Here is a 24,942-nt window from a genome sequence, read left to right as displayed (position 1 = left end):
GGTACAAGTAAAAAAAACGACAACAAAATTAAACACCTTTGTCCTTAAGATTAAAGGTGTCATGCCCATTGAAAATAAGGAGGCAGAGGCAAGTTTCGTCCATTTGTACACTGAAAATTGAGAAATTATAGTTTATTTTATGCATAAGTCAAAGATTTGGCCATCAGTGCCCCCTCGCAAAAAAAGGTATGCATGACGCCTCTGAGATTAATGATCTTTGATGGAAATATTAAGTATAGTTACTAGGGATGCACGATATATATCGATGAACATATCGGAATCGGATGATATTAGCTAAAAATGCCAACATCGGTATCGGCCCGATGTCTAGTTTAACGCCGATGTCAAAAACCGATGTCAGAGGTGACGTGCATTCCTATATAACGTAGGTACATGACGCAATGACGCCACGTACAATTTTGCGCTACAACTGCAACACAGCATTCCTAACCTAGCCCACAATGTCTGCTGTGTGGATCGAGCAGTCAACAAGTCGAGCAGTCATTTGAAAGAGTAAAAAAAAATCAGCGAGTTAACTCAAAGGCGAAATCCATTAACGGCAAGATAATGGAATTCATTGCCCTTGACAATCAACCGTTCTCTGTCGTGGGTGATGTTGGCTTTCGCGACTGGTCGAGCACCGGTACACACTAACGTTACCAAGTGCGCTATTGTTCAGATGTTGCCCTACCGGAGTTACACAGTAATAGTGTCACTGCTATTAGCTACACGACATACTATGGAACGCCGTTTGGGTCTTTGCGTGTCAAAAAAGATACACGTCAAATAACACTATTTGACCCGTTAAATAAGCTTTTAATTTGACAAGTCAAATAATACAGTTCCATTATAGAATGTTGTGTGTTCTGAATTTGCACGTGCAAGCCAAGCGCCACCACTACTATCAGTAGCACTGTCAAGTTGTACAAATAAGTCTGCAAACAAGCAAACACCGGCCACGAATGACGTGTTTACAATACTGCGTTGGTAATAAAGCATTATTTGTTCGACCGCAACTTCTGGGGAAGCTAGCTAGCTTTAGGTTGGTACCTAGCTAGCCCCAATACAACCAGCCTGAAAACAATGACCAGTAGAAACTGCAGTCAATTTCACTACTCTTAGCAATGATTTAGAAATCCTTGTGTGTATTAGCTAGGTAGCCACTTGATTTTCGCCTATTGAAATTGAACTTCAGTTCATGGAAATAAATAGCTAGCCAGCTACTTAACACTGTTGCCCAAAGCTAACGGTATAAGCAGCCAGCTAGCTTCATATGTCTAGGTAGGCTCGACCTGACCAGGTTATGTGTTGTGAAGCTAGCCACAATAAGGATTAGGCACAATAGTGGAATTTGCTGCTTTCCTTCTAAATAAAAGTACATTTTTGAAAGTGATGCAGAAGGTTACAATTGTTGGAATCATGCCATATTTAGACTAGATAATGTTAAATAAGCTTGGAATGTGAAGCAATGAAATGGGGTATCAGTCTACCTGGTGACACCCACAGAACACAACTGTGAAGAGTTTATGCAAATATTAGCGTTGTAGCTCTTATCGCAGGACTGTGACTGTGTGAAATCACCACCCCTGTCAGCCTATTGTGTGTATTGACATTCCTATTGCACTCTACAGCTTTACCTAAGGATTGGGGATCAATGAAATGGGGTAACAGTCTACTCAATACCCAAGATAGTTTACCCCTACGTCCTCCTCAGAGTTATCAGACTCCAAAACATCCACGCAGTATTGTTTTTCCTCGAGAATAGTGTTCAATACACCTAGGTTGACAATAAATGTGGCTCAACAGTTGGCTCAACTGGCTCAACTTCAGAGACTCGCAATAAGAGCTACGATGCTAATGTTCTCTGGGTGTCACTGAGTAGACAGACCCCATGTCATTGATCCACAATCCATAGGTAAGGCTGTACAGTGAAATAAGTATGTCCCAATGCAATTCTAAAGTATAATACGTCCAGTGTGCTTTCAACAGATTTTTGTCAAATTAACAAATTATTGTCTTTTGTTGATTTTATATAACAATATTCCAACCTCGTTTAGCATGATCTATTCAATTATGACATAATTCTACTATTTGCATACATTTGCATCACTGTCAATAACATACTTTTATTTTGAAGGGTAACCGCAAAGTCCACTATAGTGGCTAATCCTTATTGTGGCTAGCTACACATAGATGGGTCCGACCACCATTAATCAAATAAGAACTGTCTTATAAATTAGGGTTATTTTAGATGATGACACCTAGCTATATAGTTAGCTAGCTAACTATAGCTACTGAAACAGATTGTGTAGTTTTGCTATGTTTTCGGGGAAGAACATTGTTTGCATCCATTAATAGTTACACAGTTACACACAGCAATTATCGGTCCAAAGGGAGAAAACCTTTGACAGGACATGAAAGGTTGTGCTATAGTACTTACCCTGAGGGTGAAAACGTGTGGTTGTTGTCCGTCTCTTCCAGGAGGGGAAGGACTCCAGTCCAGAGATGTCTGTAGAGGATCTGCAGAGGGAGAGCAGATTAGAGAGAAACCATTACTCAAAAGCATGTTCCCATACAGTAAAACATTATCAACCAAGTTTCCAATTCAAATAGTAAATTGTAAATGGGGTAGACGGTGCTGCCGCAAGCATGTATAGGATAAATGTGGGTAGGTTTTCTTTCACATGAGTGTTATTAGTATGGCTTTTAGGGGAAAGCAATAAACTTGGGAACAACAAAGTACAACTGGATTTGCCTGTTAGATGACTGTATGCATGTGAGTGAATATGTACCTGTGTGTACATGTTAGAGCTGAGACGATAAACCGAAAATTATCAACACCGACCATACCTATCACTTATCGCAGGCCTTTTGCAGATATCGTTCATTATGATAAGTAGCCTATACTAGGGAAATGTGAAGTTTGCAAAAAAAAAGGAGGGGTGTACTTGTGGGTGCATGCGAGTGTGTGTGTGTGCGTGTGTGTGCGTGCGTGTGCGTGTGCGTCTGTGTGTCTGTGTGTGTGTGTGTGTGTGTGTGTGTGTGTGTGTGTGTGTGTGTGTGTGTGTGTGTGTGTGTGTGTGTGTGTGTGTGTGTGTGTGTGTGTGTGAGCATGTGCTTGTGTGTGCATGTGTATGTGGCTGTGCAAGAAAGATGAGGGCTGATCTTCTGAATTTAGGTAATGTACAGTACACATGAAAGAAATATATGTGAAGTGTCTTTTCCCCAAGCGAAAGGTTGCAGTGCCTTGAAGCCTCAAATGATCAACCAGTAAATGACAGGTTTTAACGACAATAATGACATGTTCCATGTCCTTATAATAAACCTAACTGCAATTCTGTATCAAACAATCCTCAATCATCAATCTGTTATTTTCACATGCATCTTTCTAAAGTTTGCTATATTTTATTACATTACGGTAAAAATTACAAACTGCAGCCACATAACCTCTCAGAAGCTTTTAATGCCTATACATCGTGTTTAAGCGCTTGACCCCTCGCAACATTTGAATTCCCCTCGTGGTTGAGCGAGTGTTTTACAGGCAGCCTCTCTCTCTCTCTGATACTTAAGACACATGGACCAATGGCCCAGCCTGGACGTTCCTGTAGAATTTGTCTTTCTTTTTTTTCTTCCCAAATTCCAATGACCCCTGTAGGCAACCAGCAACTGCTGAATCCTGTGGAATGTGCTCTCTGAACTGTACAAAAAGCCCTCAGCCCAAAGAGCACCGTGGAAAACAAAACCTGCCAAGTGTCATTATTTTTACTGTTTGAGTTTGGGGAAAGAAGTGTTGCACAGTGCACACACAGATTGCCGTGTAACATTTGTGCAGTGGGAAAAGGATACACATCTCCCCTTCCATCTACTGTGCTGTCTATTGCGAAAATAGGCATGGTGACGTTTCTGTTGGCGTACACAATCATCTATTCTAGTACTGATGTACTTCAAACAAAAATACTATACTGTTTAGTACTAGCATGAAGGCTAAGTAAACACGTAATAAAGGACTAATAACACACCACCAAATCTGCATCAAACTACTTAACACTTAGCTATATTTGTGTGAATAAACGTTCAAGTAAAATGCCTTATAAGTTGGATAAAAACATAATTTTGAGTTAATGTTCCATTCATCCAAAATGACTTGCTGAGTTTACTTCAATACAGCGGTGGTCTGTGAAGATGTAATACTCTATTCAGAGGAAAAGCAACAAGAATGCTATTAGTCTGTGTGACCTCCAATTCAAGAGATTTACAAATATCACACATATCTTTATGCTTAGCCTAAATACAAAAAAAATGATCTTTAAATTCTATCAACGTATAAATACAGGCTGCATTCAAGCATTCAAGGGGCCTAATAATACCATAGGCTGTTATTTACATAAAGCGCTGCACTTAGTCAAGATAAACTATTTAAAATGGAGGGCAGAAATACCTCCACAGCAGCTATAGAAGGGTCTGGGGATGAAAGAGGGACATTATGCTAACAAGTCAGATTACTGTACACAATAATTTTTTATCTTTAACGTAAATACCATCCTTGTGTTACGGCGGTGGTGGGGGGGGGGGGGGGGGGGGGCATTATAGCAAAGTCACCGGCAATAATATTTTCTACAGGGAACCAAATGGTCCTTATCGGTGTTAGGCGAGCAATTCAGGCCCCCGAACAAAGATGAGTCTTCAAACTCATTCTATTCATCACCGGACGTGTAATTACCCTGGGCTCGCAGTCTAGACGTTACCGCTTTCACAGAATTTAAGACCCCATCTCTCTGCAACGCCACCGCCACAGCGCACGCCGCTCTCTCTCCTCTCCTCCCCGAGCACCGGCGAACGTTAAATCTGCCAGCAGATAAATTAACGAAGAACGCAATAAAACGGACACAATGGGAAGAACTTTATCCTCCCCGCTGCTAAATGAGATTTCTTTGAAATGCAGATCAGTGGAGCTAGATTAGTGAGTTTTAGCTGCTGTCAACATCATAACAAAATACAAATGTGATTGTTCGGGCCGGGGCCTTATCTCCTTGCTTCCATCTGCTGCCTCGTTATTTACTCTCCTTGATTTACTATGCAGATCTAAATAAGTCGCATCAAAAGGAGGGCTTACTGCACAATGGATTCTTAAGCTTCTACATCAAGGTATTTGAAACCCGTAGTCACATAAAAAGGCTGCCCATCAAAGGCCCATCTCTAATGAACTCCTGTATCAGAGGGGGATTGTGCCTGTTTTTAATGCTGCCTGTCTGGCTGCTTGTGTGAAGGGAAAGAGGAAGTGCTACAAATCAGAACAACCCACAGCTATTGGAGGAGTGGCTCTGTAGGGCCACATTAGACCAGCTCACTGCATGGGGCCAATACAACCCCAGGTCTGTCAAGACTACTGAAGAAGACAGTGGAATAGAGTGGGATAGAATAGAATATATACTATTACACATTGGCTTCACAGTATCAACATCAGCAACACTTCAACATTAAGTGCCTCAAATACCTCATTATCACCAGAGAATGGAGGACAGATGGAAAGACAAGGCAATGAACATTGTTTCTGGATGCATGTCAGTCCCTTTCTCTCAAGGAGCATAACATCCAAATGCAAGAACGAGCCATATCAAGTTCCCTGCTCTAATTCTGCACAGAGAAACACTAATCTTCCAAGCTTTCGAACAACGTTCAGGCAATAACCTTTAATTTCATGGTGCATTTGTTACATTCAGCTACACAGACCAGATTATAAACCAAACCTTCAAGACTTCATGAAAAATAACTGCATTAGAAAGATCACGATCTTCCTTCCCGTCTCGGTTTTAATGTCGGGATCCAACAAGCATGCCGTTAGGTTTACCAAAGAACAATTAGCCCCTGAGTCCAAGCAGACCCTGGCACATGTGGTTGAGAGGCGAGAGCCACAGGGGCACACCAGATGATGGGTGGGTTGGGAGGGAAGCGTGTGGCGCGTGGCAGCCACGCGTGTGCCAGTCATTGGCTCCTGGGCATGTCCTGCCTCACCGCTACTCTCACAGGGAGAGAGAGCGACAGAGACAGAGAGAGAGAGAGAGAGAACGCCTTCTCTTCCCTGTCCAGTAGTCTCTGGGACCCACTCCATTCTCTTCAGAATTGCAGGCAACCTTCCAGATAGAGAGCTTAAAACAGAGGAGGCATCCTATGGCTTCCCTACAGAAACGCTCCATCCCTCGTTCTCTCTCTAAGGTATTTTCCCTTTTGTCTTTGTACCGTGCCAAGTGGGCCCAGTGCCAGTCGCGTTTGCAACCACGAGGGACCTCTACCTTTTTTTCTTGTCTAATGAAATGACAAAACAACAGATTTACATATGCAGAAACAGGTGTTGTAACAGGTTTGACTCCTATTGACCCAAGCCATGTTAGAAGGAAAAAAATGCACAAAAAAAAGTTTATTAGCAACAGCTGCCCGAAGGTATTTAGGCTCTGATGGGCACTCAAGTCTACACCATCTGCCTTGCTGGTTGCCAGAAGTGACAATCTAAATCAAAAACCACCCATCAAATATCATAAAAATAAACCATTGTGTTGCTGCGCCCATATGTTGTGGCCATTTCTTTTATAAAAGTGGCTGAATGAAGGCTCATGGCCCTGTCATCCAGGGAAACCCTACAAGCCACACAGTAGCCTGTAATTACTCTCAACCAATCCCCTCTGTTCTAACCAAAGCACTGCGTCAGCATCTCACTTCATCATGTCCAAGTACATCCCTCTGAAATTACAGGAAATAAAACTATGGCCCTATGACAAAAGGACTACTGTCCAAGTACAAGTTTTAGGAAACTCTATAGTGGGCAAAATGTTGGTATGAAGTGTTACTAATAGCTAGCTAGTAAATAGCTTATAAGCGTGTAATGTCACCTCTGTGTTATGCATTGGCAAATCATTAAAGTATTCAAAGTATTAGAATGTGCTAATAGGACTCTTAGAGACATTTATGGTCTAATCAACTAGCCAACGTGCAGTAGATATTATAATGTGGCCATGATATCAAAAACACAACAACAAATAGCTAGGCATATTTCAGAAAATGGCCTCCCTTTTATATCACTATAAAACAGCATGACCAAGAATGTCATTTTTGTCCTTTAAAGTGTGTCCATGTCTTTCTGAAAGACAAAAGCTGTAAAAGCCTTATTGTTTTTTTTTTCCCTGGCTGTTTTGATTTTGACGAGCCAGCGAGACAGAAGGAACAAACCTGAGACAGTCGTGACCCTGCCAGAGTGTTGTAACTTGTTCTAGAGCAACGCCGGCAGAAGGCAGCGCCATATGCCCCCAGCCCCGAGCTCGATGCTCTTTCTGCAGCCTAATGTGCCTGTCGAAAAGCATTACCCTCACACATCCTGTGTTTTTACAACATGTTTGAAATAAACAGTTTTCTTTTGCCATCTCTCTCCAACAGAATTGTCCACAGAGACACACGGCACCAGTGAGAGGAAGGTCAGTGTTTGTTTGTGTTCCTGCTGTTTGAGCAGCACATGCCTGCTTCAAATCAATACTAGCCATTCCCTCCCTTTTTCCTAGAACTTCAATGAGCCCCAGATGTTTAAAAAGCCATGTTAATTTGACCAACAATATAATCAGATTGTAAGATGAAGCTAGCACTCAGATCTAGACATGACTTATTCCACAATTTTGTGAACGTGACCTGTTTCTCAATTAACCGTTTAACAATTGTAGAGGTAGGACAATGGCCCTGTTATTTCTCAATCTGTCTGAAGTGAGTAGTTGTTTACGGTGATACAGACAGTCTTGGGGCAGATTTCGCCTGAGTGATGGCGACCTTGCCGTTCACTATGAGTGACCATCCATCTTTGATTCAGGGCAAGACCCTGCAACCAACACATTCTTTCACACCAGCCCAGTACACTGTCCCTTCTTTCTCCATCCAACCGTGACTTAAAGAAACGCAAAAGCTGTCATTCTTTTACACTGCTGTGACCATAGCATAGACCAGGGATGGGCAACTCCAGTCCTCGGGGGCATGATTGGTGTCACACTTTTGCCCCAGCCCCGCTAACACACCAGACTCCGATAATCAACAAATCATGATCTTCGGTTTAAAATGCAATTTGTTTACTCCGTTGTGTTTGCTAGGGATGGGGAAAAAGTGTGACACTACTCCGGGCCACTGAGGACTGGCATCCCTGTCATCCCTGTCATGTAGAGTAAACAAGTGTTGGCTGCACAAAACAGGGGAAAATGTGAACAAGAAGTGATCCAAAACGATCAAATCTACTCTCGTTTGGCAATCAAACCATTAAAAGAGACATCGCACAATTTCATAGATAATACAGGTTGAAACGCAGCAAGTGCACGTAACAGGTAGAACTAATGGCCTTTTAAAAAGGTCAACCGGTGGTTCAATTGTCAAGGTCTATAAGTCATGATCAAGCATCTACTGCTAGACCTTAGCCGATACAGCAGGACTGCATTGGTAGACTGCAATGGTAACAATGGTTTGTTGGTTAGTGGTAAAGCAAGTTTGTTTACATCAGTCACAAGTCTGACTGCAGTTTGCAGGTTCTATTCTTTGTCAAAGTACAGGAGTCGTTATGAGGTTCTGGGAACCCGTTGAACCTGCGGCGCTCATGTGTTTGGTCGTTTGTTTGTAGTGCAACAACCCTGAGATCGTGGCACGGTGACGTACAAGGTGATATTTAGATGCCTATCTTAGAAACACGGGCATTTAGGACTGTTATACATAAATATAAATATTGGCAAGTGTTTCAAACTGACAAGTGAGAACGGTTATCAGCATCCCATCGTTCTAAAATGAGTCATAACGCAATGAGCAATGAGACACTCCTCCAAACTAGTCCGGGAAAGTCAAACAAATGCTCAGTGTAAAATAAACACGTCGGTGTTGAGACTTGTTTCAAAGACAACACTTAACGCAGCCTTAAGTCTTGAGTCAGACTGCAATCTCCGTTTAATCCATATCCCCTGACCCCACCCAATACATCTTTCCTTGGCCAAAAGTCACAGTGTTTCTTACCCACAACAGCAGAAAGTCCAGCTTATAGAAGTGACCCGGAGCGTAACTAAAAAAGTCTGAGCTCCCGGCCTCTTAGTTACTGTGGCACACAAAACACCATTACCATTATGTGGATTATTACAGGGCCTGGGGGCCTCTTAAGCATGTTATATACTCTTTTATCTTAAGAAGTCAATCTCTTCTAGGGTGACAGATAGCAGCATATGATCCTGGTAAACAAATACTTTCACGCAGCACAAAAGTGCCATTAAAGGCCAAAACTGTCAAAACAAATTCCATTCTTACTGAAGGGAGGGAGGGAGGGAGAAAAAAAAGACTTGCTCACCTCTGGTTGCTTTAACTTGCATGGAGGTTGTCATGGAAACATTTCTATGAAGTTAACGGGATAAAAACAGAAAGCTTTCCAGTTTAATTGCCATTAGACTTAGAGAGCAGAGTTGACTTGCCCATACATTAAAACACAGACAGGGTACAGGGCTCATATTTAGACAAATGAAACTATGGGTGCTCCACCCTTTGTTGTTCCTTTTCCCCCCAAAACAGAGCAACACCTCTAAGGTTGAGCAAGCAGACAGTTTTATTTAAAAAAAAATTGGGGGGGGGATGGGTGGTGGTATGATACAAAAGCTAAGAGAGAGGCTAGAGTTCAGTTAAATGAAAAAATAGGTATTTGTTTCAAAGTTGCTATGTAATAAATGAAAAGAAAACAATATGTACTTTATTCAAAATACAGACTGCACTACATGACATGTCCTTAGAATTATTTAAATTAAGACTGAATATACATGCAAAACAGAACAAGTCATCTACTATTTCTCAGTTACTAGCATACATCATGCATTAACCTGTGACTGGTTGGCTGAAATCTTAAACTTAAAGGTGCAATATGCAGAAATCGCTCCGCCATTTCCTGTTTGCTAAAATTCGAATAGTTCGCCTAATTAGAGCTTATGTGACAAAACAACAATGTATACTTTAGATTGTAGAGAATCATTGTACCATCTAAACAGCTGTGGAATTTTTTTTCAATAACCAAAGATATTGTATTTTCAGCTATTTGAAGTTGGTGTACAAAACCGAAAGTAAAAGATGCAAACACGAAATTTAAGAACGGAAGCATAGAACTAGTGCACATAGAACAGATCTACCGCTTTTTAGACTTGATTTCAATGAGAATGACAGATCTATAACTCACATTTCTATGTGATTTATGTCAGTTTGCCCAAAAAAGTTATATATGGCAGCTTCAATTTTGATAAATGATTAAAAGGTATGATAAACGTATACTCATTCATCCTTGGGAGGACATTCATTTTCATATTACCATAATGTAGCAGCAAACCACAAAATGATAAATGCAGCAATCAGAAAATGGATGCAGAGTGGCACAATAATAAGTGCACCACGCTACTAATGCTGGTCAGATACCATTTGTCCACATTCAACCATATAGCCTTGACGCAGACAGCAGAGTGAAATATTAGGTTACTTTCCCAAAAGTAAACTTCAACAACAAACTAAAAAGCACTGAAACAGGGCCTCTATAGCTACAGACTGATATAGTTCCTACCATGCAATGATTACAGAGGTTCCAAACAAGGGGCTGATAGGGTATGGTCCTAAAATATTTCACAACAGGCGTTGGAAGGGCAAAAGTGTTGAGTGATGAAACAGTGGAGCACACCTGCATTTCAGGCTGGGGAACACCTGTGCACCCACGGCTTGAACAAAAAGGGTCCAGTCCTGTTAAGCCACCAGGGGTGAAAACTGATCCAAGGGCATGCGTAGGGGTGCAGCACTGAGGGAACCTTGTTAGCGTTTCTATAAGAAAAAAAGCTACACCTAGGCTATCGATTTAGGTGCAGTGCTAACTAAAGTAGTGGGTTACTTTAGAGTGTTTTTTAGGGAGGCCCATAACCAATGTGTAGAAACCCATCATCCAAACTACAAGTCCATCATGCTCATTAAGAACTATGAGGATAATGCTGAAACTGGTCTCTCATTTTATACCTGGACTATGAAGATATGGAATATGCTGTAGCTAGGAATGGAGCAAGAATGTAAACGGTAAGGTGTTAACCATTGATCTTCATCATCCCCATCAACAACTAGTTATACTATTATACGTTTGCTTTCATTTGAAGCATTGGAAGTCTGAGCAGCAACAGTAGTAATGTAGTAACTGTAGTGTAAAAGGGACATTGGATAATAGTAATGTAGTGAAGTAAGTTACTGTAGTAGTACTATAGTAGTATTAGGCATAGGTGATGATAATAGTAAGAATTGTGGCACAACTGATAACGACACTACAAAAAAATTCTCATTACCACAGATAGTAAACTAGATTGCAATACATTATTATCAATGAATCAGTTATAATAGCTCAACTTTGAGTTTTAGAGAAAATACTTTCCCAATAATTGCATATTAATATGATAGTGGTGAATGCTGTACTTTCCAAATTATAATTGGAACAATGGGCAAAAATAAATGTATCTGCATTTCAAACCTTCATTGTTACATTTAAATGAGAATACTTTGAGATTCCATTCCAGTGAATGAATGTGACTTTGAATATTACATATATTTTTGAATTAATTCGCCTAACCTATAGGATATTTTATGAGTAGATCAAAAACATCAGAATAAGTTAATGCATCTCTGAATTGGTAGGCTACTTTCAACTGGTTGCCTACAACTAATCTATCTGACTTTTCAACCTACGCAACAACAAAAAAATCATTATGTTTTATTGTATTTAGTGCTAATGGCAATACGTAGTTCCATCTCTGATATACTGAAATGAAAGATGCGTAGGATACATTGTTGAATATCGGCTTCAGCGAGTCAGTGGTCATCTATAGAAGAGTTCTATCCTCCCTATTGGCTGCACACGCCGGACAGTGTTGCATGAGGGTCATTGGCAACGAAAAAGCACAGTCGACTATTGTGTGACGTACACGACAAGAAACAAACATGAAATATGTAATATACATATATACATATGCAATATATAGTTGTTGGGATGATTTGAAGTTGTTCACAATCATCCGCACAAACTCTGGCATCATAATTTCAGTTAGTAGACAGCAATAATCGATAAAGAGAATCAGTGAAACTCAAGAGGGTGGAAAGAAATAAACACGTTGGTTCAAACTTACCAAAACGCAGCGTTATTTCCTAATGGAAAACAAGAGCCTCCAGGTGAGAAGAAGTCGGTGTACGTTCAGCTTCAAGAAATCTTCACACGTGACTGTACAAGTAACCATAAAGCAGAAAAAAAAATGAACAACAAGCCGTAGAGTAAATAAAAGCTCAAATATTCCTCCGTTGGCGCTGCACTCAGAGATACAAGCGTTGTCTTGCGCTCCTGCTGTCTTCAGTCAATGCTGCTGTTATTACTAATGTAACAGAAAAAGCAGTACACTGAGTCCTGTTTGAATGCTCTCGCATGACGCGTGATGCGAAGAAGTAGCTTGTTTTTGCAATGCGATTCAATACATCAAGATGTATTCCACGAACTATTTTGGACTAGCTTATTAGAATGCAGCCCCAGGGGAGGCACTTACCCGGAGTTAAATCTTGTTATTTTTCGGAGTGCTACGGTCCCATGTGACGTCATGTCCACCTGCTATGTAAACAAAAAACTATTTGCAAGTTATATATATATTAATATATATATATATATGTTCCTTTTTGGAAGTCAACGATAAGCAAACAGTGCCATTTCCATGTAAATCTTGTTCCAGATGAAGCCAGCCCCGAGATCTATACACGGCCACAGGAGAAAGACAATAGTTTGAAAAATGAAATCTTTAAATATCCTAATGAGGTGTAATCTATTCTATAATAAACATATACATTGTTACTTGTAGACTAACCTACTGATCTTAAACAGATATGAATCAATGTGAGCATCAACACGGATTTATTTGGAAGGTATGTGCACACCATGGAAATAAATGATGTAGACACCAAAACAGCAATTACTAAAACGTTTAGTGCACATTTACTAACTAATCAGTCCCAAATAAGGGTGTATATTGGTAATGTCAGCGCAAAGAAAATGCATTAGCAAAAATATGTAGCCTAACGGTTTGTTATAATATTTTTGTTCATTTAACTTATTTGAAAAGAGAATTTATATAGGCCCACTGTTTACTATATTTTCATGTGCAGAATAAATATGTTAAAATAGGCTATGATTCATGATGAGATTAGATAAACACGCAAACTCATCAGAATAAGCTATACATACGGCTAACGTTGGAATGTAAATGGTGATGACGTTTGATCGTTTGATCTATTGATGTGTGATCAATATACTTAATAGTCATCTTTGTGCCATTGCAGTTTGATCAGTCTTGTCTGTAAACATTTAAAATTGGACCAGTGCTAGACATCAATATATTAAGAAATATCTTAATGTTTTAAATCTTTATATATGTTAAAGCTATTTGCTATAACGCATTGTCTGCTCCTCACTGCAATGAACCTACATTGACCGGTGTGGACCGGAGAGATTGACGTGCAAGGTCTGACCTGTTGTATGTTACGTTTATTTACTCTTCCTATAGATAAAATATTGGGTGAAAATTGTTTGTTTTACCTATACAGGAAAAACACATTTTCCTTAATGCACGTATATATATTTTAAATGATAAAGTCGGCGTAATGAAACTGAAACAAATTTGTATTGATTAAAAGCTTGATTGAAATTATTTGCATCCGTTTTTATGTGTAAAAAAAAGGTACATTAATTTCAATGTGACGTTCAAACCTCTGCTTTGTTTAAATGTTAGGGTTATGCTTTTAGTATTTTATTGTTCCGTTTTGTTATGCACAGCAAATGAACAATACTCTTACTTTAAAAACAAATATTACATATCATTGTCAAACTTGTAAACAATTTCAAACTTGCAATTCACACCAGTTAATCTGCATGTGCAGATATGATACATATATAAAAGGGAATAGTGTACATTCAAAATGAAATAAATTCATATAGATTTTATAAACGGCATCAACGATTACGATTAAAATCTTTAAAGTGTTTAAAATACAATATATTTTTCGTAAAAGATCCAATTCCATGACATTTTTGAAGATTCTAAGTGAGAATGATCATCCCATCATAATTTCTATAAATAGGAGGAAAGATCATTTTGGATGTCATGAAGTATAAAAAAAAACCGTATAAATGTATGTGTGGAAAATGGTGCTTTGCTGCCACCTACTGGTAATTTAGTGTATTCTATTCACACGGGTCACAGGTATGTACTGCATGTCTTATAATAGGTTTATAAATGTGTGTTGTTTATCTAGCTATTATTGACTTTACCTAACCTAATGCATTTGATGATGTTGAAATGCATATCAGCGATAAAAAGTAATATATGTTGAGGTCAAACATGGTGTGCTGAATAGATGACCTCATGCCGTATCAAAGTACTTGGGCATGGATGAAATCCGCTTTGGTCATACACTGCCATCTACTGATCTGATTATTCAGTACAGTAAATATCATACTCATGTCAGTTTCATGACATTTTATGTAGAAATAACAATGCACTGTTTTGTTGTCATGTTGAAAACAAAACCTGCAAATTCAAGACTAAAAAAATCCATCTAGCCCCAGTAACAACCTTGCACAAAGAATCCATTGAGAGTGAAACCGGTCTACACACCTGGGCTGTATTGTATAACTAGGCCTACAGCCTGTTGAAAGGGGTGTGTTAGATTTACAGGTATTCTTACATCTCCTATCTGACCAGATTCAAGGAATGAAAATGTCATTTTACAAAGTAGATGTTACTCTTACGTCAAAATCAGAGAGGTGATTGTTTGAGAGCCAGGGAGAGCTTGGCTACTGTACAATAATTTACCCTGAATTTGCTTTTATTTTTATTTATTTTATTTTATCCCCTTTTCTCCCCAATTTTCGTGGTATCCAATCTCTAGTAATTACTATCTTGTCTCATCGCTACAACTCCCGTACGGGCTCGGGAGAGACGAAGGTCGAAAGCCATGCGTCCTCCGAAGCACAACCCAACCAAGCCGCACTGCTTCTTAACACAGCACGCCTCCAACCCGGAAGCCAGCCGCACCAATGTGTCGGAGGAAACACCGTGCACCTGGCCCCCTTGGTTAGCGCGCACTGCGCCCGGCCCGCCACAGGAGTCGCTGGAGCGCGATGAGACAAGGATATCCCTACTGGCCAAACCCTCCCTAACCCGGACGACGCTAGCCCAATTATGCGTCGCCCCACGGACCTCCCAGTCGCGGCCGGCTGCGACAGAGCCTGGGCGCAAACCCAGAGACTCTGGTGGCGCAGTTAGCACTGCGATGCAGTGCCCTAGACCACTGCGCCACTCGAGAGGCCTGAATTTGCTTGGGGGATGGGTGGTGGTATGATACAAAAGCTATCTTCTTGTCCTCACTAACCTGAGACTTGGGGAATTATAGTAATATGATGGCAAGAGGGTATAGGACAGATGAGGAATCCATTGTTGAGGATTGAGACTTGGCCCTGGCTCCACTTTTGATCCATGACTGGAGGACTTTATCGACACTTGCAAGTGACCTGCACGCAACATTTGCGGTCTGAGGAACCATAAACACCTTCCACCATCGGTAATTGAAAGCAAATTCATCTTATTCTGTCATTTAATATATCTGCACAGATGAGTTCAATATACATTTTTGCCTCTGTCTTAAATTTGTTATATATTTTTTGTTATTACTGGTATATTTCTTTATTGCAACAGATATCAGAGACGTTATGTTGTGACAGATGACTGCAGGGGCCAGACTAGCATATTATATGAGACCTATTAATAGGCCTGGCTTACACCACAATATTCAGCTGTAACTGGACCCCATATGTCAAGTCACGTCCTCTCGAGTGTCGTCACAGTGCTCTGGTTCTGTCCTCCCTTCCCAATGTAGACAGACAGCCAGCCCACTGTTGTCTGCAGACGATCCAAGGCCTCTCGGGCCCTCAAACTTCATGGAGACTCCAGACACCATAACCTGGGGCAGCAGGGATATTAAAGAGGGGGGAGTGAGGGAGGAAGAGGAGGGAGGAAGCCTCCTCCCACAGAAAAGCGCCATGGACGAGTCGGACGAGTCAGATGGTTCGGAGCCCGAGCCCCCGGCCGTCATCTGTAGGAAGGTGTCCTTTGCTGACGCCTTCGGTCTAGATCTGGTGTACGTCAAAGAGTTTGACAGTACAGACCTGACGGGGGCAGAGGTCGCTGACCCCCCAGAGCCCGAGGTCAAAGTTAAAGAACCGGACGAGTATTTCCTGTCATCTTTGTTTACCGTGCCCTCGTCTCCAGAGGAACTCGAACAGAGACTCCAGGATCAGAAGCTGGAGCTGGAGAGCATTGAGTTACTTCCTGGTACCACCTCACTCAGGGGTATTATCAGGGTGGTGAACCTGTGCTACAATAAATCCCTTTATATCCGGATCACTCTGGATAGCTGGAAGACCAACTTTGACCTGCTGGCTGAGTACGTCCCGGGCTCCAGCGATGGAACAACGGACAGGTTTGCGTTCAGGCTTACCCTCGTGCCTCCCTTTGAGATGGAGGGCACCAAAGTGGAGTTCTGCCTCAGATACGAGACATCGGTGGGAACTTTTTGGGCAAACAACAGTGACATGAACTATGTGCTGTTTTGCCATAAAAAGGGAGGCAGAGACCTGATAGCGATGGAGCCTCAGCTAGAGGAAGTAAATAACTGGAGAGAGAAGAGAAGCTGTCTGAAAGTCAACAGGTGAGGAGTCATCCAGGTCCTATTCTTGTTCCCGCTGCTGACAGTAAACGGTAGAAACACACTATCACTGAAGTATTAAAGAACTAAGTATTAATCACTATAGCATAGATTACAAACAAATAGTAGTTCTGCCAGCAAATTGAGTAATAGCCTTAAAGCATATTATTATCTCTTAGTGAAATAGGAAAATATTTGATTATTAGTGTGACATATTTATATATATATATATATATATATATATATATATATATATATATATATATATATATATAAATAAATAAAATGTCTTCTCCATAATTCTAGATGGATCACCTGTGCATGATTGTTAGATTGTTGGAGTTAGCTTTATCAGAGATTTCCATTGTGCTAGGCTACTGTATCAAATAGCTCCCCATGCGATCCAGTGTCGGGGATCTACTGTCACTCCATCTTTCCATTACGTCTGATATTGACTGGGGGAAAAAAACACGTTTCCTTTTATTTTTTATTTTTTAAACTTTAGGACCAAAAGCTTAACTACCTCTGTGTTTTGATTCTTGACGAACACTATTCCCTTTTTTGCCCCATAACACTTCATGTAATTTGATCTCTCCTCTGTGTTGACAGTAAGATGTACAGCGCTGAGGAGAACTCTTTGGAGACCACTACAGACTCTCCAGGTGTGTATCGCTCATATTATGTCTGTGAATTCTGAACACCATGCTTGTGGATCTGAGTCTTTGAGACATTTATTTTCCAGATTCAGCTACACATAGAGCAGAGGGGGCTGGCAGGAAAACCGTGGACAACGCAGAGCATCTGCTCTCTAATTTGCATCATGAGGATTACCATCACAAACATTTGGTGAGGTCAATAATTTGTACTAAAGGGCTGACACACATTTTGATATGTCCTGGGTGGGGTGCTATGCTACTTTCTCATACACATTTGACAGAAAACAATATTTAACACATTTCTCACCAGAAAATACATATAGTTAATACATGTTTGACCATTATTACCAACCATGCTCTTTCTGCAGTAAGGTATGTCTGTACTTCAGCTAGTTACGCGTGAGTCGGTGTAACCTACTGTACGCGAGGAGGCTGTGAGGCATTTTACATGATACTTCAGAGCATACCATACCTTCTTTTATTGCAGTCATGCAAAAAAATGGTATTGCACCCTAAGTTCCAATCTCAATGCAATATTCTACAAAAGTTACATATTTGATTTATTGCAATAAGTTAAAATATGTTTTATATTAGTCCTTGTTAGATCAGATGTTAAAACACATTTTAACGTAGGCAACTAATTAAGTCCAAACCTAAATATGCCCTTTTCCTTCTTTTGTTGACTGACAGGGGGATAGTCAGAGGAGCAGACGAAGGGCGGCCCGTTCAGCACGAGTGCAGGAATGCTTTTCCCAGCGAGAGCAGGCAGCAAGACGGGAACACATTTCCAATGGGCTACCACATAATGGACTGGAGAAACCACCTTCACTGCCTGACATCAGCATCAAACCTCTAAGGGACAGCGCCTCCAGTCTCCTACGATTACGCCAGAAGAAACAAACCAATGATACCCCTCAAATAATGACATACCACCAGATACCCCTACTATCCCTGGACTGGGGCAAAGAGAAAGTGCGGGCGGGGACTCCAGATGAGGATGACATCTGGATTAGAACGAGGACCACAGCTCAGCTCACATCAGACAAGTCCGAGGACAATCTGGGAGAACAACCCTCTGTTTGTGATCTGTGGGAAGCCTTTCTCAATGGCACAGACTCCAAAGATACCCCCAGTGTGCCAGAGTCTGAATGGCTACAGACAGCAACTTCAGTTTGCCCGTCAATTGAAACGGAGGATTTTGAGACATCCTCAAAAGTCGAGAACCAACAGGAGGATGACTTGGACTCAAATACACGAAGGTACACACACTGCACGGTAGATGAACTGCCGTTGGGGGCTCACAATCATGTGATGCCTGTGGTCATTGCCAAGGAGCCACTGTCAAGCTCGGGTGTCACCGTCTCCAGAGACGACAAAGCGTTGGTTTATGATCCTTCCCAAAGGTCAGAGGCCATCCCTGTAACAGACACTCTACAGGAACCCATTCCCTCGGGTGCTGCAAGGGTGGTCGGGGGCTCTGTTGACAGCACGGCTCAGTGTTACAAGCATGTGGAGGGGGGGAGAAGAAGAGAAGAGGAGCCTTTCACACCATATAAAGCAGAGCCGGTAACAAGCTCTGGGGAGACCGAGACAACAGATATGACAGCAATGGTGGAATCTCCGAATGCCAATGCAGTAGATAGAATCTGGCAGGGAGAAAGGCAAGACAAGACGCTTTCTTCCGATGTGGAAGCAGAGGTTAAAGGCAACGTGCACAAAGCAGCTGATGATACTGTGACATTTAGGGAGACAGTCGGAGAGAGGGCGGAGGATAAAACAAACACACAGAGCTATGGAGTGGAGGAGGGATTTACACAGGCTTACAAAGAGGATGAGCTATTCAGGCCGAACCAACCAGAGGAAAAAGAATTCACAGAAGACCTCACAGAAGAAGTTTTGCATAAACAGAGTCAAGCAGCGGAAGATGAATTCAGAATTAACCGAAGAGAGAAAATGTATTTAGAACTGAACCTAACAGAGTTTGAAGAATTCAGGCCGAGTCGAACATATGAAGAGGAATCCAGGCTCAATCAAATAGAAAAAGAAGAATCAAGCCTGAAACAAACACACAAAGAGGAACTCAGTCCAAACGAATCAGACGAAGTTGGAATCAGACCATTTAATACAGTGGAAGATGAATCAAAACCGATTCAATCAGAGGCAGAGAAATTCAGATCAAATCAAAGAAATGAAGAGGAATCTAGACTGAACCAAACATTCGATGATGAATTCAGCTGGAACCAAACTGAGGTAGAGGAATTAAGACCGAACAAAATTGAGATGGAAGAGGATTTCTCCCCAAGCCATCAAGGCGAAGAAGATGACAGACGGAGCGACACAGACAAAGAATTGCGCTTGAATCATGAGGAGGAAGAGCTAGACAGAGAGAACTGGACATTTGCCGAAAAGTTCAGACCGAACCAAACACCCAATGAAGAATTCAGATCAAACGAATTAGAGGAATTCAGACTGAGTCAGTTTGATGAAGAACAGAGAGACCGAGACAACCTAGAAGAGGTTGAAGAATTCAGATCCAACCAAACACACGAAGAGGGATTCTGGTCCAATAAAATGCAAGAAGAAGATATCTATCAGAGCCTAAATGAAGAGGAGCTATACAGAGACACTGATATGGATGAAGAATCATCAACACACAACCTAACAGAGCCTGAAGTATTCAGGGAAAAGACCACGGGAGAAGTGGAAACGACAGGGAATGTCATGCCCGAAATGTCCAGACAGAGAGACACAGAACAGATACGTGAAGAAATAAGTTTCGAAACTCCAGTAAAGGAGGAAGTGGAGGACTTAACGGACGATACAGCAAACACCCGAAATGAGAGTGAGGACGTGTCAACAGAAAAGGAAGAAGAGCATGAGGTGACAATGGAAAACGTTGAATGGCCAAGACGAGATGAAAATGGAAAGTTGTCAGAAGGGTCAAAAGAACTTATTATGAAGGATGATAAAGAATCGTTTCAAAAAGAGGTAGAGTTAGGTGGAGATGAATATTTCGGAGAACAGAAAGGTTTGAATGAGGAAACGTTAGAAGAGGTGTTATATTTGCAGTCGGTTGAGAATAGTCCTTTAGCCGAACAAGACAATGAGAACGAGGAGAAACTGTCAGATGTGCCTGAAGGCGTTCAAAATGTGCCGATCCATCAGACAAAACGTCTCACTCAGAAAGTGGTGACAGACATAGACTCTGAGGTAGATTCTCTCACGAAGGCACGTACAGCTCCCGGTTTGACCTTTAAACCGAGACGAGGCTTTAGCCAAACTACACCCAGTAGCAATGCAGAGCCCTCTATGGGAGATGCACCTCTTTCAAACAGAGGTACAACTGTCTTCTCTCATTCATCGTCTCTAAGCACAAGATTTAACACAGTGAGCAGCGAAGGGAGTGAGTCAGGGGTCAGTCAGGGGTCAACCCAAAACCCATCGTCATTAGGGGGGGGTCAGGAGACCCTCAGCAGCCGTACGAGCCCTCCTCCCTCAGAGAAAGTGGAGGATGCTGCCAGCAGCGTCTTGGAATGGTTGAGGGTGTTCTTCTCTCTCAGTAGCGTAACCCGAGCGTTGGTCTATGCCCTTTTGGTAGCAGTGTTTGTCTTTACCACTCTTGTGTATAATTTCCCAGTGTGCTTTGGTCTCTACTTGTTTTCACTGTATTGGTGATGCTGTGTGGAAGATAGGCAACGCGTGACAGGGTCTGACAGAATAGATGGAGAGAGGTAAAGGGTTTGTGTGTAAAAAAATATATATATTGTGCACGTGCGCATGTGTGTGTATGATTTGGGTAACACGTTACATGAAGCTGCTCTTATACCTGTGTAGTAACACTGTAATTTCCACTGTAGCAACATTGTTGTTACTGTACATAGTACTTCAGTATTAGCTATTGTAATTATAATGCAGTTGTTAATACAATGTTGTTACCAGCGTAATGGCAGTGTTACTACAGAGGTATGAGAGCAACTCAATATAAAGAGTTACCATGATTTGTTTGAGTTTGTTGGCGTGTTTTATGGGCCCAATATCAAAAGTGAAAATGTACCAAAGTATTAAAGGGGAATGAAATCCATTATTCCAATAGAGGACAAAAAAGGGTTAGCTAAACCGAGTGGGGCATTAGAGATTTGAAAGTGAAGTTCCTTTCTTTTTTTTTTTAAATTTATATTTTTTCTTCTCAACAAAGATAACGTACGAGCTTCAAGAAAAATCTTTCCAGATTTTCCTCAGCTCTAGAAGCTGACTTAAGAGTGCCTTGCATAGTCATTGCTGCACAGTAGTTCAAATGTTTTCATTTAGACGAGCTGATGTGGATTGTCATCATACCGCTCCTCTGTAGTGAACTTGAAATGTATAAGTCGCACATCCACGTGAGCAGCAGTTGACTGGGCTGGAGCATACTTTAGGCAGACATATATTACAATGTCTCTGTGATCCTGCGAGATCACTTACTTGCCCCTATTTGACCTATCTTTCTCAGACTTGCAGCCTACAGACAGTAAGGTCAAATGGATTGCACTTTTTCATCATTTAATCATTGTAAGGATTGGAGATGATGATGATGATCATGATGATATAAGTTGTGTGATTTCTGTGGCTTTGTCTTTCCATTAAAAGTCCTGTATTTAACTTTGACAGACTACATTTTTCTGGGATATTTTTTGCCTCCTTCCGTTAGACAATGCAAACGTTTTCAGAAACTCCACTAAAGTTTCACAAAAAACGTATTATTAATCATGATATGAAGAAACAGAAAGTACAATGCAATAGCTTCTTGTAAAGTGGTGGACGTGATATGTCTTCCGTTACCCAAGTGCTTGCTGTCCTCAGACGAATCACAGAGGGCCGGTAGTGCTACATCACAGGAGAGTTGGCAGGTGATGTACTGTAAGTGGGTTCATCATGACTTGCTTGAGGGTTGGGTTTTGATTTCGAATAATGCTCACTTGCCCACTAACACGGGATACACAGCTGCGGCGATTGCGCTTTAACCAATCGTACTGCAGACAGTGGCCGCAATCCCCTGCTCAGACATTGCATGCATCAACCAATGGTTGCGTGCCACGTCATCAACTGTGTCATCGACTGACAGATTGCTATAAAATACATTATGATGTGGTTATCTGTTACGTAACTATACCTATCAAGGCGTTGGAAGATCTGGCAGGCGTCAGCAACACCTGGGCAAAGAAACTGATCTGACTTTGTTTACTTAAGTTTCCGTAAGACAATACGTCACACATTTTTTCACTTGAGAAATACTGCACCAAACACCTTAGCCAGACGTAAGATTGTGTGAATAAATCCTCCTCTTCAAAAACCTAAAAATTGTATTACACTTTTTTTAATATCTTAGATTCATTCTGACTATTTTGAGGAAGTAATTCTGGCTTTGTTCCTATGGTGTCTCATGGGGGACAAACATCAGTAACTGCCATATGGAACCACATCCCAAAGACTGGAATCTTGTCACATGCAAGATTCCAATTCCGAATTCCGAAATGTCAGATTCGGTCACATGCGTAATCGGTGTGTTCAGTCGCTTTTTAAAATGCATGCAGGTCATGCACATACAATTAGGTATGCCTATTGTTGACTCAGCATTCCCGTCATCCACCTTCGTGCCCTCGTTTAATGAACTGATAAATCACACTGACATCCTTCAGAGTTCAGAAGGAAGTATTCTATGTGCAACTACGTGAATGTAGGTGTGTGTGTGTGAGAGAGCAAGAGAGAGAGAGAAATAGAAAGAGAGGGAGAGAGTGTGAAAGATAGTGTGTGTGTGTTTGTGTGTGTGTGTGTGTGTGTGTGTATGCATTAGTGCGTGGGCACGTACTCACCTTTGAGTGTTAGATAAAGCAGTGGTTTGACTGATACTGCAGTAAGGACAGTCACTTGATCCAGTCTGCTGCATTGTGACTGCTGACCTTTGGTGGGCTGGCGTCGATCCGAGTCCAGGGCTGGCATAGTTGGAGCTGCTCGTCAGGAAACTGCTTGGAGGAATCACAGAGTTGCCCGAGCCCCTGCTAGTCCAACCCAGCCTGGTTCTGCCTACAGGAGAACAAGGAGGACAGATTCAGAATCTGGAAAACACAGTGGCACTGGCTGCAAGGGGTTCACACAGCACAGCTGACCAGAGCATAGGTGACTACAGCACAGCTGACTGCACTCTACACACACAGCTAATTACACTCTACACACATAGCTGACTACACTCTACACACACAGCTGACTACACTCTAACCCGGAAGCCAGCCGCACCAAAGTGTCGGAGGAAACACAATCAAACTGACGACCGAAGTCGGCCTGCAGGCGCCCGGCCCGCCACAAGGAGTCGTTATAGCACGATGAGACTCCCGGCTGGCCAAACCCTCCCCTAACCCTGACGATGCTTGGCCATTGGTGCGCCGTCCCATACGTTTCCTGATCACAGCCGGCTGTGACACAGCCTGGGATCGATCCCGAGGCTGCAGTCGCGCCTCAGCACTCATTGTTGAATTTACGATTTCCAACTTGTTGTGTGATGTTTATGTCCAATGGCCGATGAGCACCGATATGCTTTATCTATAATTTCTCTTCATATGACAAGGATTGAAAAGGATTTGCCAGTAGATTGTCGACTTGAGGATGACTGCTTTTATCTAGCTTGCTAGCTAAGATTTTGAATGTATGATGTTAACATGATCAGTCCAATCAAAGCTACGGTAGATATAGCGTGATTTGACATATTTTTTATCTGTGGCCAATGACCTCGAGGCTTCTTGGATGGGCACTTCTAATGTAAGTCTATGGCAGCACCCAAGGGGCTTGAATTTCCGAGCTCTACCCGTAGATTTTGAGGTGACGTAGTGTCCCCATGAGTGACAGAACACTGAGCCAATCACGACGCAACTTGAGAACATTACTAACCCTTAAGCTCCGTATTTTCTGCTGGCTGCCCCTCCACCACAGAAAGCACTGAGCTAGGATGAAATACCTGCATTTTGGAGCTGCCTTACTCAAGAAATCAAAAAAGAGATCATGTTTCCTTTATTAACTCAATGATTAATTTGATATGTGACACGTATTGCTTGCGCATCTAGTTTAGGCTACAAATGTTTGAATTCTCTTTCAAAAACCATTTGTTCCTAAGTATGACCTGTCCATTTCTTATTTATCTGTCTGTGTTACTGATAGGGCCTACTGTGCAGCATCACTAGGCCTACTTGTATTTACAAGTTTGTCTATACATCTGTATGGTTTATGTTTTAGCGTTTATCAGCATTTGTTACAGTTTATACATTTTTAGCTCACTAGGCTACAACCATAGCCGTGGGAAGTAGTTTGAGGTTGGAGGTGCTGTGATTTTTCTGCAGAGTTAAAAAGTTACTGAAGTTGAGGGAGAGGTTGTTGTCTTGGCACCAAATTGTAGGTCACTGACCTCCTTCCTGTAGGCTGTCTCGTGGTCACCGGTGATCAGGCCCACCACCGTCATGTCGTA

At 41.7% G+C, this 24,942-nt stretch overlaps 2 protein-coding genes across 14 annotated transcripts in view; one reads left to right on the top strand and one right to left on the bottom strand.

The window, feature by feature from the left end:
- The window catches only part of foxp2 (forkhead box P2), a 111,435-nt gene extending 98,864 nt beyond the window's left edge, over positions 1-12,571 (bottom strand). For 5 of the 12 annotated variants that reach the window (XM_055938030.1, XM_055938031.1, XM_055938035.1 and 2 more), the window contains exons 1-2: positions 12,183-12,569; positions 2,441-2,520 (exon numbers count right to left, since the gene is read on the bottom strand). The gene's annotated coding sequence lies outside the window, so the exon portion shown is untranslated. Of the gene's footprint in view, positions 1-2,440; positions 2,521-12,182 lie in introns of all 12 variants that reach the window. The other 7 variants (XM_055938025.1, XM_055938034.1, XM_055938036.1 and 4 more) reach the window with 4 other exon arrangements.
- On the top strand, positions 10,737-22,091 carry LOC129865336 (uncharacterized). 2 transcript variants are annotated; one of them, XM_055938024.1, is made up of 4 exons: positions 10,737-11,088; positions 17,407-17,459; positions 17,540-17,643; positions 18,144-22,091. In XM_055938024.1, the coding sequence occupies exons 1-4, from the start codon at positions 11,069-11,071 to the stop codon at positions 21,126-21,128; spliced, it is 3,162 nt and encodes a 1,053-aa protein (XP_055793999.1). In that variant the 5' UTR covers positions 10,737-11,068; the 3' UTR covers positions 21,129-22,091. The 2 variants fall into 2 exon arrangements, with proteins under 2 accessions (XP_055793999.1, XP_055793998.1); XM_055938023.1 differs by lacking the exon at positions 10,737-11,088 and adding an exon at positions 15,773-16,800.
- Positions 22,092-24,942: the final 2,851 nt, after the last annotated feature.

Source organism: Salvelinus fontinalis, chromosome 11, assembly GCF_029448725.1.
Source record: "Salvelinus fontinalis isolate EN_2023a chromosome 11, ASM2944872v1, whole genome shotgun sequence".
NCBI lineage: Eukaryota > Metazoa > Chordata > Actinopteri > Salmoniformes > Salmonidae > Salvelinus > Salvelinus fontinalis.
The sequence above is the reverse complement of the archived record's forward strand: the minus strand, read 5'-3'. Positions and strand labels throughout refer to the sequence as shown.